The sequence below is a fragment of the Python bivittatus genome, unplaced genomic scaffold, assembly GCF_059951505.1.
Source record: "Python bivittatus isolate LINGU-HERP-01145 unplaced genomic scaffold, Pbiv_v1 ctg000220_np1212, whole genome shotgun sequence".
NCBI lineage: Eukaryota > Metazoa > Chordata > Lepidosauria > Squamata > Pythonidae > Python > Python bivittatus.
The window spans coordinates 2,200,379-2,215,853 of record NW_028277048.1 but is presented as its reverse complement, the minus strand read 5'-3'; the positions used below and the strand labels follow the sequence as shown (position 1 = coordinate 2,215,853).

The 15,475-nt window shown below is 42.8% G+C and overlaps 1 protein-coding gene across 6 annotated transcripts in view; it reads left to right on the top strand.

The window, feature by feature from the left end:
* Positions 1-2,500: 2,500 nt before the first annotated feature.
* Positions 2,501-15,475, top strand: part of RGL3 (ral guanine nucleotide dissociation stimulator like 3) — a 29,756-nt gene continuing 16,781 nt past the window's right edge. For 3 of the 6 annotated variants that reach the window (XM_088137638.1, XM_088137636.1, XM_088137634.1), the window contains exons 1-5: positions 2,501-3,400; positions 7,926-8,030; positions 8,741-8,958; positions 10,062-10,240; positions 15,137-15,270. In XM_088137638.1, the coding sequence (XP_087993764.1) occupies positions 3,377-3,400; positions 7,926-8,030; positions 8,741-8,958; positions 10,062-10,240; positions 15,137-15,270 (660 nt within the window). In that variant the 5' untranslated portion in view covers positions 2,501-3,376. Of the gene's footprint in view, positions 3,401-7,925; positions 8,031-8,740; positions 8,959-10,061; positions 10,241-10,318; positions 10,870-15,136; positions 15,271-15,475 lie in introns of those variants that run through there. The other 3 variants (XM_088137635.1, XM_088137637.1, XM_088137639.1) reach the window with 3 other exon arrangements.

Genomic DNA, 15,475 nt, shown 5'->3' with positions numbered 1-15,475 from the left:
CATTTGTGTATGTACCTGCTTTACATTGCTGTATTTGCAGTTGCTGGGGAAGAAGCTGCTCCTGACAAAATGCTGCAATGTTAATTTTAGAGTTAGGACTAGAATGACATTTTTTATGCAGAGAAAAAAGACTAAGCTAGAAGTTCATTTTACATAGTGTATCTTAGGAGAGAACTTAGTATATTTTTGCCATCTACAAAAATATTTATACTTTACCCGTTTTTAGTACTTGGTATTTTTTAAAAACTCTGTTCCTGCCATAGACTGCTTTAAAAAGCTGAAACATCTACATTTTGTCTATATGTAGCAAGTCATGTTTCTCCTTTCCTCCTTCCCTTGGTAGCTGGATAATTTATTAACCCTTATGTGGACTGGAATTACTCTCAATTTTGCTGATACCCTTTAATGGATAGTTAATGGGTATTTTTGCTGACACTCTTTCCATGTCTAGTTTTTCTGCTTATCTAAAGTTTTCCCTGTAAATAAGTCTAGATGAGAGCCAGTAGTACTATTACTACTAGAGCCAATGTGGTTTTGTGATTAGAGAGTTAGATTGAAACTAGGAAGACCCAGATTCAAGTCCCCACTTTGACCCACAGAGCTCTCTGAGTGACTTTGGATCAGACCTCCTTACAGGAAAGGCTCATCTATAGGTAACAAATAACTAGATTAATTATAAATGTTGTAGGATTTAGAAAAACAGGATATAATGTGCTGAAACTGATAAGTTTTTAATTTTTTTCATAACTATACTGCAGTCCTATAGCGTGTGCTCAGATATACATCCCACTAATTTTCAATGTAACTTACTTCAAGAAAAAGATGATTGTATTTTTATGTATTTCAAAAGTAAACATGAACATGAAAAAATCCATTTCAAACTTTCAGATGTGCAAAGACTCATCTAAACTCCAGTTTTTCAGCTCCCCTGCTCACACCCAACAACTATATTTGACAGATAGGAAGGATTCTGGCATCCTACAGCTTGCTAAGCAGGAGAGTTGGTTTGGATCTTTAAAATCTGGTGCCTGCCGTACTTGTAGTTGCTTAATTATTGCAAGAAGTAAATGCTTCATTTTCATATGCTATCCCAGCTCCTGGAGGGAATCTAACTTCTAGCTCCAGTCTCCTTGCACTCTCCTTTTCAGCTTCCTTTTCCTCACCTCTTCAGCACAAAGTTATTTAAACAGCATTGTCATCTTTGGCAGAATTTGTATTTTCTTCCCCTCTAGTAATCCATGAAAAGGAGGAGCAAGGATATATAAACAGAAAGCTTATTTGGTGTTTCACACGTGGGCAGGAGCTAAAGCCGGTGACACGGTTTAGGGAGAAAGTGATAGAAATGCCTTACAGGAAAGGTCTAGGGAGGAAGAAGTGAGAAAGACACATAGGAAGATGCTGAGGGCTGGACTGGCATTGCAGTGAATAAAAGCAATTTGCAGGGCATAAAGTAGGGATACACTGGGGAAATTTAGAAACCCGATTGTGCCCTAATATACAAGCAAACTGTCTTTATTCCAATGAAATGCACCCAATTCCATGGCTTGTGCATCTGAAGAAATGTATTAGGGAAGGTCCCATCCAGCACCAAGCAACTTATATTTATACACCCATTCACAGCTCCCAATAATTCAGTTACATGAGAAATTTCTGTGTGGACATTTTCACTCCAAGTCTTGGTGAAGAATGTGCCTCAGCTGGTTTGCATGCTGGGTAAACCTAACCACTATAGTTTGTAAGTTATGGTTTATAATATACCATAATCCCACAACTGTAGTTCGTTCAACAAACTATGGCTAAAACAAACCAGAGCTTAGTCTATGTGTGAATCCAGACAAAATATGAGCTCTTTTTATTCGTCACAGCAATCTGATCAGTTTCAACTTCCTAAATTTCTATACTGCAGGAGAACTATAAAAACTTCAGCACTTCAGTTCTTCCAAGGAACAATAACTGAATTTGGACTGGGACTATGAATGCATTATGTATCTTTCAACGGCCTTTGGGCTAAATTATACAATTGCTTTGCTTGCATTAGAAGATTGATTTGGTATGGGTTTTTTGGTGGAGGGGTGGGAGTGAGTTGGGGGGAGATTATGCTGATGCTGGCGCAGTCATCTGAAGCATACATCCTAAGCATAGATCACAATCTTGTGCAGGCATATACGAAACTCACTGTAGCAGTAATTTTCCACTTCCTGATAGCCTCTTTTGCAGTTTTTTCTGCCAGTTTATATATATTTTGGATGGATCTAGCTCATCTGGAAATCAGCCCCAAAACCCACGGGCCACAATCTGAGACACTGAACGTTGTTGAGATTTAATTAAAATCAAAGTTAAAATTTGTTTTCATCTTGGCTATATTTCGTTTTGTTTTTTAAGTGTGACCCCCAACACATCAAGTTCTTGTGCCCCCTCCCCGAATAGTTGTGCGGCTCATTTTACTTTCAAGTTAACATGCGAGTGTAAGTCAGGAATTTCTTTTGTAACAACTTTTATTTCTCACAAAAGTGCATCATCTTTTCTGTTTGCTGTTCACCCTGCTATGCAGAGTGGTGCATTCCAACTTCCTTCTGGATGAAGCCTAATGGGAGATCCAGTCCCTGTTTTTTCTGTTTTGGTTCTGCACAGAACCTGGGAAAATCTAGCAGAATCCTTTCGTTTGGAGGGCAGGGCCAGGATAGTCTCAGCCTCAGAAAGGCAGACACGGGGATTTCGAGGGCCGAGAGTGACCCCCGAGGGCGTTCCTGTGGGGCTGAGCCGTGGCTTGAAAGGATTCCTCCACAAACCTCGGGCCTGGCCAAGGAGGAGGCCATTCCGTTACTCATCGTCGGTTTGGGGCTGTGACCCAACCCAGCCCAGCCCAGCCCAGGTACCCGTCTTGTTTGGCGTTCAGGAAGGGAAACGACCGGACTCCGACAGCTGCGGACACGCCTTTTTGTCAACGTCCGAATGAAACCCGGGTTGGTGGGTAACTGCCGAAAAGTAAGGCTTGTGCCAAATAGAGAGGCAGCAAGGGAGAAAAGGCGCCGTTTTACGAGGCGCTCGTAGTCCAGCTCCTTCCTTCCATCTCCCGACGAGCGAGAAGGAGGCCGCGCGCGCCTCGACCGGGCCCCCCGGACCTGATCCTCAAGGGCCAAGCGCAGGAGCCAAACTTGGGCAGACTCCCGTCCGTTGCAAGAGGCTGCCCACCCGCGGCCGTGGCAGTCGGCTGGGCTGCTGCCACCTCGGTGGAGCCCGAGGGCCGGCTGGAAAAGTCGTCAGGAGGGGCAGAGGCTCAGTCCCGCCCTCCCACAGGGCGAGCGCCGCTGGTGTGCGCCCACTTTGCTCCCGGCCAGCGGCGGGCCAGCGGCGGCCGAGCGTCCCCGAGGAGCCGATGGGCAAAGCGGAGATCGCGATGGTACGCGCCGGGGTCTTGGAGGAGGGCGAGGGGGGCGGCATTCGGCTTCAGGGGCCTCTTCAGGCGCAGCAGGAGAACAGCGAGGCGGTGCTCCCTCGGAGGGAGAAGGCATTTCGACCCGGGCAGCTCCTCCTCCCTCCGGGGTTGCGCGACGCTTCGCCGGGTGACCTCCCTCTTTTGCCAACTCTTAACGAGTCCCAGGCATCGGTGGGTCTTATTTTGCGACTGATCGCCCTCGCACTCCCGGAGGATGGTGCTTGTCCATCCGTTGTCTCGTTTTTCAGGGTCTTTCCACCCTCCTTAAGGCGAGCTCAGGAGGCGGCTCCTCTTAGTTCTCGCAGTGCCTTTTTAATTGATCTGCAGGGGCTGGTATGAACCTCGTCTAAGGAAGGCCCCTCGGCCGGCAGCCCCAAACTTAGCGACCTGAGGGGCGACCCCGCGTATTCTCTGGGGCTCACCTTTGGACAAAGATTGCAGTGAATGGATGCCTCCAATGAGAGGCACGACTGCTGGCTAGCCCCTTCTCCCTTGTCGCCCCATAGTTAAAGAGCAGGACTGACTGAGCAAGGGAAGGTTCTCCTCCGGACTCTGTATGAAGTATAGGATTTGCACAAACAATTTATAGAATGATATTAATATTAGTGATAATGTCACTAATGATGGAGACAGCTTTTTATCACTACAGTGATGGCTGGCTGATGCTATGTATCGCAAGTTGGAAGTGCCCAGGAATTTTGACCTCCGGTCATGAATTAAGCACCAACTATTATAAAGGGGAATGATTAAAATCCATCATCACCATCATCTTAAACCTAGAAACCTGGCTTCTGATCCCTTGCTTTCATCTTCTTGTAATTCACTTCAGACACACACATGGACCATCACACCCTTTAGAGTGAGTGCACAAATGCAAGTGTCGAATCCAGGGAAAAGGGTAAACATTTCTCTTCAACATGCAAAAAAGGCACACACTTAAAGAAAAAAGGGGAGAGAATTGGGATGTGCATTAATATAATAAGGGGAAATATTTGAGAATTTACAAAAGTTTTTCCAATATTTGGGAGCAGGATCATACGTTTCCTCCCCGTATACATGGCAGTATTGGCTTAATGAAAACACTTAATGTCAACATTCTTATCTGTAAAGCAATTACTCAAAGTTGGTAATATTAGGCAATAGGTAGGTTGTATTTTACATATGAGAATCTGAGACAGAAAGATTGAGCAATATCTTGGTCAATTTATTTATGTACTTTCCTTGTGACTTTGTAGAGTGATTCCAGCTAATAGAGAAAATAGAGGCGGGCGGCTTTGTGGGGAGAGAGGAAAGATGCAGCCCTTTTCTTTTGTGCCAATACTGGAGGATACCTGCATGCGCCCAAACATGCCCTGCCCGGTGCCTGGCACCAGTTAGTGTGCAGATGATGGTAGTATTACATTCCCACCTCTTGCCAGACCGGTCCGGTGGCTCTCCTCTGTAGGAAATGTCAAGGAAGGTCACGGGAGTGAAACAGCAGTAACTGGATCAGGAGATCCAGAGGTCAAGAGGGCAGAATACTTGTGTACTTTGGTGGTGGCTTTCCCACTGAAGGGGGAATTACACAGTTATGCACATCTGGTGTGAAGGAGGACTGTGGGACGCCTGTGTACAGATTTCATTCCAGGGGTGAAAGGAAAGACTTCTGTGATATTCCTTTCACCAAAATGACTTAACCATGTATCGACAAACACCTGGAGAGAAACTAGTTAGTTTCTTAGCATGTCTAAACATCGGCATAAAATGCATATATTAAGCAGCTGGTGAAACTTAATTGACATAAAGGCTGCTGAAAGCTTCAGAGTGGCTGAGTGATACATTTTGAAATGAAGAACTCATCGTGACAGTTCCATAACCCTGTCCCTAAGAATCCATAACTATATACCCACTAAATACAGTATTGATATTCAGCTTCTCTATAATTGCTCTCTACTCAGCAAAGCTAATATGTTGGTTAAAAATAAAACAAAGCCAGCCAAATTAAGCAAACTTTTAATATAATTTCATGGTTTATGGGAATAACTATATCCTATGTGTAGTTAACATAAAGTAATGTAAAATAAATTTCACCCAACTCAGTGGTACTTACTGAAGGAAAGGTTTAATTTGTAAAGAACATTAAACAAAGGATCTTCATCCCTCTGAAATGTAACCATCAGCTCTTAATTAAAAATCTAAACTGTGATCACAAGACTTGTGTACCATATTTACAATGAGTTAACCATGATTTATTTTTACCCAGTTTTTTGTGTTCAGTGAACAGTCTAGGGGAGAATGTGTTGGCTAACCTGTGGCTTCTGGTGCAGCTAAAATTCCTCTATCATTAATATGTAAAACATTACCTACAGTAAATACCTATCCCTCCATACCCATGAGTCCTCTCTGTAGTTATATATCCAAACTTCTGTTGCTTCTGTAAGATTAGGAATTCCAGGTCAGGAAGGGAGCTGAAAATCTGTGAAGAGGGATCCTTAGATCACTCAAAGGACTGGTTTATTTAGTCCCATAGGCTTCTGCCTTCTCGACCCCTCTGCTCAAGGGAAGAGGCTCCAAAGCCAGCTGTCTGGAATCCCTTAAGGGTGGTATCCAGGACTGAAGGTGGCAGAGAAATTATGTGGTTGGGAGGAGTAAGCCTCTACAACAGGGCTCATAGACTCAAAAGCACTCTGCTCCCAACACTTTGAACAAGATTGCACAGTGCTAGTAGCGAAGGCAGGAAGGGTGGGTTCCCCTCTATTCCACTGTCCTGAGACGCTCCCCTGGGCTTATTTTAAAGGGAACTCTTTTCTAATCTCAGTTCTTGTGGAAGGGGTCTCAGCAAAGGAAAAAGGGAATAGAGAGAGAGAGAGGCATGAATTCTAATTGATGTCCCCATAGCTGTGTCTCCTACTCCAAGCTCCTCCAGAGGACAAAGCTACACCCTGAGATCAAATGATGTGCTGTGGGCTGCCTTGTGCTTACATACTGTATACATTCCTTAGCACCTGCAGCTTATTTGCAGAGGAAGGACAAGGAAACTATAGAAACACAAAGCATCTCCCTCCAGTCAAGTACTGTATGGGTCGTGGGCAGGATCAGCCTGATCCCAGGAGTATAATAATAACAGCTCCTGGGTGATTCCTCAGACATCTGCTCCCTTAGCAGCATAGCATGAAGTGGAAGTGAGCAGGCCAGGGGTGAACCGGGGAGACACTTTTTTCACCTCCACATTCCCCTTTATGGATGTCATCCATTGGGATTGTGGGTATGTGAGTGCATCTTTGTATTTGTGCACTCACTCTAAAGGGTATGAAAGCGTATCTGTTAGGGTTCTGGAAACTATGTTTAACTGTCCCTTTAACTGCTCCCCCCCTTTTTTTGGGAACTGGAAAAATAATCTATACAGTACATTAATTAGGGATAGATGAGTTAGTCTATTTCTAGCCCATGACAGTTCTTTTTAAATGTTCATGAATAAATATATTATTATCAGATTGCCCCATTGATATGTGATTTTTAAAAATATAATGCATCAAAGCATATTTTAATACATATTTAAATTTGCATGTCAATATTTTTTTCACAAAATACACTTTTCTAAAAATATTTCCCTTTTAAATATATATTATTTTTATATAGGTCTTGGTACATATTTTTGATTAAGAACCCCATCACAACATTTGGAGACATATGAAATCCAGAGGTTAATTCCATTTAATCTGCAGCTTCATTTAGGAGGTGTAGATCAGGTCATTTGCTTCCAAAGACAGATTCATCAAGGCTTCATAGATGACCTTTTTCTTAGCTGACAAATCTTCCCTCTTTCTCTTATTCATAAACAGATCTCCAGGTTTATTTATGGGTTTATTTATGTCTTAGCTTTTCTCCCAATGTGCTAAAAATGACTAAGACTAATAAAAAATATAGCACTATGATGTTACAATGATTTTGAGTAAAATAAGGTTGGGGTTGCTAACCCCTCTGAAGCAGGAAAGGGTTTGAGAGCATGTCATGGGCCCTCTCACAAAATACACACTTATCAGCCAAACAAATGAGATGCTCCCCACACCTAATCCCCACTGAGTTGGTCCTGCTCTTTAAGACTTTCATTATGGCCCTTTGCAACTCACCTTTGTCTTTTTTTCTGGTGGACCACCACATTTCCTGTCATTTTTAATTTCTAAGAATGCCTCTGGGTTTCATGGAAACCAAGGCATTGTTGGAAACAAAGATGAGGTTGGAGACTACTGCATTGGTTTGCAACATGCAAACCTCTGTGTGTGTGAGGGGGTGTGTGTGTATGTGCACATGCACATGAGTCATTTGATTTCTTTCTTCAGTTGAGGCAGTGAAGTGGTGGAAACTCCAGAATAACATATTAGTGGTTTTTGGCATCCAAAATGTCTTTCCAGGCTTAGCTCTTGCCCCGTCCTGTCATAGCCACGTTGTTTGAGCAACCTGCCAACCCTGGTCCTAGCATTGCTCTGGTTTATTCTCTCGCTTTCACCAGACCCCCCTACAGCAGTGGGGAGAAGAGGCTGAAGATGGAGCCATCTACAGCGTCGCCCTTGAGCGAGTGAAGGCAGAGCCTGCAGCCAGCGGAGCATCTTCCTTGGTAGGTGCTGCTACAATCCAAAGAAGACCGGGCCCTCTCCTTTTTTATCGCAAGGGAAGGAAATTGGTGGAGATCAAAAGGAAAATATAATCCACTGAAAATCAGGCACTTTTTCATGCAGTTAATTTTATTTTAAATATTTTAAAAAGTTTGTCATACCATTGAAGTGATGGGAGGTTACCCCTAGGTTTAATGTTAGCTGGAGGACAAGGGCACTCAGTGGCCAGTGGTCCTGATGACTACATGATACCAACAGTATCTGATGCAATCTATATCTCAGTAGCAGTTGTTGGGAAAGTTGCTGCTGCCTTCTTACTATTCTTTGGACTTCCAAGGCCTCAATGATCCTCCACTCAGAGGAGAGAATGCTGGACTAGATGGGCCTTTGAACCGATCGTGGTAACTCCCTGAACACAACCATGTGGTTTTCTTGGCAGCAGTACAGAAATGGGTTTTCTGTGTCTCCTCCTGGTATATTTCTAATTTCCCAGTCTAGCCTACTACCCTGAGATTTGCTGGTAGTCTCCTACTTAAGTACAAGTCCCATTCTTCTTAATCCTTTGGGATCAGCCAAGGTGCCACCATTTGCTTTGGCGAGTTTTAAATATATTCCTTTGAGTATATTATTTATACTTAAGAGTAGTGCTGCTGCATGACTTAGCCTGAACTTTCTGTCTGTGCCTATTATCTCACGTCTACCCCTTTCCCAGCAGGACCACCCAGGCACCCCAGAATGTCCTTTTGTCCAGTACCGTACTTGCAAGAGGCGGACAATGCGGGCTGCCACACTCCCCCGGCTGGTGGAATGGCTGCTGACAGCCAACAAGGAGGGTGACCTTGACTACACATCTAGCTTCCTGGCCACCTATCAGGCCTTTGCTACTCCCATGCAGGTGCTGGAGTTGCTGCTGCCTCTGGGACCAGACAAGTGAGCCACTGGGTATGGGGTGGATGGTGTAGATGGCTGGAGAACACAGGAGGTTCCCAAATCAGACCTCCAGGGAAAGTTTGAGTTAGGAACTTGGCAGGGCAGCAAAATAGAAATACAGGCTGTGTTGCTGCTGCTTCTGGCAGTTTCCCTGTAGATTGACTCTTTCATGCTACAGTAACTTAGTGTATCTTCATAGAAATCTAAGCACGGACTCATTGCATATGGTACAAAAGAATACCAGGAAACAGCAGGTAGCAAAAGATAGCATGATTTCAGGACAATTCAATCCTAAATGTTCAGCCATAGGGAATAATCCACCAGGCTTCTTCCAGGATCCAAAACTATCAGGTTCACACATCATATGAGCAATAAGGTGGTTTATTACTGTTGACTTGGCATGTTGTGTGAATCCACCCTGCCTTTGATGCATCCATATTTGTGGATCTCAACTCCCAGAATTCTTAGCAGTGGCCATGCTGAATGGGGAATTATGGGAGTTCACACAACTGGAGGGAATTCAGATTGAAGAAAAGTGATTTATGCGTACCACATTGTGTAGACCCATATAAATAGTTCCAACTAATGGTTGACCCAGGGGTTTTAAAGGATTTCTTGTGTCTAAAAACTAGTCCTGAACCATTAGCTCTAGCTGCTCCAAGTCTAAATTATGGATGCTCCATAGGGGATAAGTGATAGGTCTCCTGCCACTGCAAAAGGAAGACCTATAGTAATTAAGACATTTTTTTGAAAAGAACATTCTGCCTCTGACAGTTTGGTTGAGTAGAAAAGGGAAATATAATCCTACTTCCAGGAGGAGGAGGAGGAGAAGCAGAGGAGATGTTATTGTTTAACAATCTCCTTTTATGTCTTTGGGGGGAAAAGGGGGGGAGTCTTATAAGAGGGAGTATGCAGGAAAAACATTAGGTGCCAGATTAGTGTGAACCTTGATATGGGAAGGGCAACATTATTGGGTGAGATGATTAAAGTGGAGTACAGTAGGGACAGTTGAGGGCCAGGGGTAGCTTGTGTGGAACAAGTGTAGCCCCAGGGCTTGGGGTGAATGGGGTCAGGAGCTGACTGCATTTCTCTTTGGATTGCAGGGCAGTACTCCAGGTATTGGACCACTGGCTACAGGATCACCCTGTGGATTTCTGGGAACCCCCAGAGTACCCCAGTCTGCACAAAATTTTGCACTTCCTTCATCAATCTGCCCCTAACTCCCCAGGGTATGCTTTGGCGAAGGGGCTGCTACAAGCCCACAAAGAAAAGGAGGCAGATGGTAAGAATAATTTAGGGCCAAAATTGCCAAGCACAACCTACTTCTCAGAGCTTCTGGTCTAGATCCATCCATTCTGACTTCTGCTCCCAGCAATATGCTACTGGAGGTGTTGTTCTCATATCACGTGCATCTAAGATGTTTGGCTTGATTCAGCCCACTGGAGCTGAAACCAAATTCCTCACTGGCCATCTCTAAATTAACTCAAATTTAAGGATGAAGTAACTGCACTGAAGGAGACACACACCAGCCATGCTCTGTGTATGCCTGCCTGCCCACACAGAAAACTCTTTAAGCAATGGTTGCTGCATTGCTCTTCTTGCAGTAGGCCTTTTATTTCCAATGGGTGCTATCATCCAGTAACACCAGTTCAGGAGCAGAAGCACCAAATTCTGTGGTTCGAATAAATCCATGTGCAGAAAACCAACTAGCACTACATGCAAAACTTGTCATTTAGAATGGATCAAATCGTTTATTTACTCTAGCCTGTGCACTCAAGTCAAGTCAAGTCAAGTCAAGTCAAGTCAAGTCAAGTCAAGTCAAGTCAAGTCAAGTGTGGCTTTCACAAAGGTTTCTCAGCCCAAAGGAGCAGAATATGAATGAGGTCTGCTTTCTCACACATGTAATTCCAGGTGGGTTAGACACCAGGTTAGACTTAGCTGAAATTATCCGGTTGCCCTTATGCTTATCAACCAGGGGCATCACCCAGCTCACACTTACGCCCCCTTTGAAAATGCTATTATTAGGCTTCCTACAACAGCCTTCTCCAAACTGGTGCCCCTCAGGTGCCGAGCCTAAAAGTCCCGTCTTCTCAGCCCATCATCCAGTGATGTGCTAGTAAGAATAATGGGCATTATCCTGCCATTCCCTGCTGCTAGGAGAGGTTGTAAATTAAGACCTCTGGAGGACACAGAATGAGGTGGTAACATTTTGGACTGTACTTCTTTGCACTGCAGGTGAGAAGGGGTTTGGCCTATTTTTTGTATGCTCTTTTTTGTAAAAAGCTCCTTGTATGTAGCAGACTAAAATATCAGGAAAAGGCTGATGCTATGCTGGCTGGAGCTACTGAGAACTACATTTGAACAGCCCCTGGAGTTTCCCACACCTGTGATTAAGCATGGTGGCCTTAACAATAAAGTGTACACAGACCTGCTATTTCCAGAAAGGAAGTTTCAAAATACAATTTTTCCTTTACAGGAGCAAAAAGGCAAAAGGGTTTGAGTCCCCAGCTTAGTTACAGATGAGTTGTACTGGACTGGGGAAGGCCATTTTAGGCAATGAGATAAAGGTACTTTAACTCTGAATCTAGCTAGTCCTATTGGTTTATATGGACATGCAATGGAAGTGGAATCCCCTGTTCTTTTGTCTCAGAAAGACCATTCTGATCCCAGGATGAACAAAATGGCAGGAACAGGAGCAATGATGGTGCCAAATGTGCCATAATCTCTGTTCCCATGAGAATGTTGCTTCTGTAACCAGAGGAGGAGGAGGAGTCTCCTGGAGTTGCCATTTTCATTTGGACAGTTTGCTCCACTGAACTTTTTAATTCCAGGTCAATGGAATAGCAAACTCTGGAATTTGTCCCCTCTGGAATTTGCAGACTTTCAACCCAGTGGTGAGTGGAATCAGATGAAAAGACTCCAAAATATTTATTTATGTATTTATTCAATTTATATGGCCACCCACTTGCCAAGTGACTCTGGGTTGAAAATGTCAAATACAAAGGAAAATGATAAAACAATAAAACAAAATATATTGCACTGAGAAGTAGACACAATCTATGTACAACCATGGCCTGGGGGATGATCCAAGTCTTCAGGGCCTTCTTTTTTGTGTAATTATTTTATTACAGTTTACAAATACAAAGATAAAAGACTAATACAAACTAAGAGAAACATAAATAGTGAAGTAAAGAAAAAGAAAAGTGCAAAGAGAAAAAAAAAGAAAAGGAAAAAAGAAAAGGAAAAAAGAAAAGGAGAGATATAAAAAATGACTCCCTCCTCCCTCCAGACAAGTATAAACAACTTCAGTAATTTAACATCTTCTCTAATATTTGAATAATAAACTCTTTTTCCCATATCTCATCTCTTATCAATAAACAAATTGTAAAAACTCATCATTCAGTCCTATTCAGCAAAAGTCCATTAACTACCAGAGATAACATATTTTTTAACCTTAATCAATAAATCCATTTTGTATTCCAACTTATCACTTTCTCTGAGGAATAAAGTAAAAGAAATCTCTCCCCGTTTATAAACAAATCTTCAAAGCCACATCATTTGGTCCTGTTAAAAAGAAATTCCATTAATAGGTACCAAAAACCACAACATATGTATTTTAACCCTGATCAAATTAATTCACTTTATAGTCCTTCCATTTACTTTTTAAAAGCTTGACCTTTAATCCCATCAAGTAATATCTCACAAGTTATTTCTTATCATTTTCTCTTTGTCTCCTCTCAGGAACAGCTTCAGTAGTTTAACACATCCCTTTTGTAAATCCAAGATTAGAAGGCTATCCATGTCAGTCTTCTGATTTATTATTTGTATGTCCCCTTTAGTTATTAAAACATCAGCCAGTTTCATTTGTAAATCCATTGTGGAATCTTTTCCCATATCACTCTTATGATATGTCACTTTTAAATCCGTTTTCAAATCCACATCATCTTTTTCCATATCGCTCTTGTAGTCTGGCATTTTTTAAAAATCCATTTTAAAATCCACATTCAAGAGCCTCAGTCTCTGTTTTGTCCAGTAAAATCTGTTTCTCTTCTGTAGCCTCTGTTAGATACATTTTTATAGTGGCAGACAATCTTGAAAGTAATTTCTGAGTACATTGTTCCCAGACAGCCTTAATTTCTTCTATAGCCAGATAATATTGCTCCATTGTACTGATAGGTCTCTTCTCATTTAATTGTAATCCTTAGTTCTCTTTGGTTCCCTCTAGTCAACTTTCAAAGTCCCCTCTTATCATAAGTTTATTTTCCAATTAGCAAAACTTTCCCACGGGAAGATTTCTTACAGTTAATTTCAAAATCTTCATATATACTTTTATAAAATTTTAAATAATCCACAGGAAATATTTGCCTGGCCCTTCAACTTTCAAAAAACAATATACTAGTCTCTCCTTTCCTGTTTTCCAGAAATTAAAACTTTTCCTTTTAATCCTCAAACTTACATGAAACTTCTTTCATCTAGGATAGAAGGAAGCTCTCCTGGCATAATGAAACTTGCCTTCAGAAGGTTCTTATCATCCAAAAGATCAATAACAAGCAATTTCCTAAGGTAGTTAAGAAAGGAAGTGGGCAAACCCAGTGTTTGTTTGAAGGAACCAAACCGCAGCTTAGGCTGGATGATTTTCCCCTGGCTCCCAGAGTTCTCAAACCCACCAGAGATTGCTATTTTGCAGTCTGTTCACGGCTGAGCCTCTGTATGGAGCAAACTTGTGGATGATCTGAGTCCTCTCCTTGATCCGGAGAGGAGTTCCAAGGAGCTATCCATTCACTGGCTCCTCTTTCTGCTGCGGCCATCAGCTCTGCTCTCATGGAGCCGTCTTCAGTCTGCCATTGAAGACAGCTCCATGAGAGCGGAGCTGATGCCCGCAGCGGAAAGAAGAGCCAGTGAATGGATTGACTCCTCAGAACTTCTTAAAGGCCAACAAAGTCAGCACCAGCCAAATTTCAGGGGGGGATGCTGTTCCACAGGACAGGTGCTGTGACAGTGAAGATATGCCTCCTGGCTTCTGTTAGGTGAAACTTCTTAATTGATAGGACCTGGTGCATGCCAACTCTGTCACTTATTGTAGGATGAACAAAGATAATTTGAGACAGAAGATCCCACAAATATCCAGGCCCTATGCCATGTAAGGCTTTATAGGTAACCACCAGTACCTTAGAATTGCACCTGGAACCACTGTGGCTCATACAGTAGTTATGTTATCTGGAGTTACCAAAGTGCACCCATTACTACTTATGCTGCTGTCTTCTGGACCAGCTGTAGCTTCCCAGTACACTTCAACAGCAGCCCCATATAAAGTATGCTGCATAGTCCAGATGAGAGGTAGCTGTAAGTAGGGCTCCCTGACCCAGGAACAGGGGCAATTGGCACATAAAAATAATGTGTACAAAGGCCCTCCCAGACATAGCTGCATCTACTCTTTTAACAGAAGCCAGGAGTCTGCTGATTATCTGATCATGCTGGATTATGACTTCTTAGATTATATGCAATTTGTGGACTGAGAGGAATGAGGGACAGAGAAGCTGCATTCTGTTTTGCTGCAGATGTTAAAACTTGTCAGGGCAGACAAGAAATTGAACAGTCATTTCAGGCATTAAATTTATCAGAATGGTATATACAGTCCCTTAAGCTCTCAGAGTAGAGAGATACAGATGTTACATGATGTGGAAGTCATGTAAAACCCCATACATGGGGGCATGATTCAATGTAACATTCCTGTCTCTCTACTCTGAGAGCTTAAGGGGTGGTAGACTGCATATGCTGTTCAGATAGATTCTATATTTCCCTTCTTGTGCCCAGTGAGTACCAGGACTTGGATACCTCCTAAAGTTAATGCACTGTATGAAGTCACCTGAAGTGCAAAGGTCCAAAAGTTCAATTGCTAGTGGAGGTTTTTACCCCCCTAGACTTACATCAGGCATATAGTGGTACATGATCCAAAGGGAACTTTAGAAGACTGTTTATAACATAGTCCTAAAACAGTTCACAGCTTGCACATCATCTCCCACGATTCTTGGGGTCCAGAGGTTCTTGAGGAAGCATATATTTAAAGCTAATGTGGTATGATTATTTTGGATGCAGGTATTTTGGTCTGGTGTGATGGCTTCCTTGCAGCCATTGCTTGGATCTTCTTCTTTCTAGAGATTACATTATTTTCTTATAGGAGGCAACTCCCCAGGGATGGGACAGTCACAGATGATCACAGAGGCAGATGGGGCAGATGACTGTGAGGAGATACCAGCGCTGCTGTCCTTCTCTGTGGATGAAGTGGCTGAGCAGCTGACATTGATGGATGCTGTAAGATCTGTTGGGGCCAGGGATTGAAAATAAGTTGAAAAAGAACGCAGTCTATGGTTATGATTGGGCAGGGTAGTTTTGAAACCCTTTTGAAATTGGCTTGATGACAGAAAAGAGGATCTGTGTCACTTTTTACAGTGGGCAACCTTTTGGTGGCCATGGGCTACATTTAATGTTGGGAAGAGGGGTACTAAGGACCATAAAA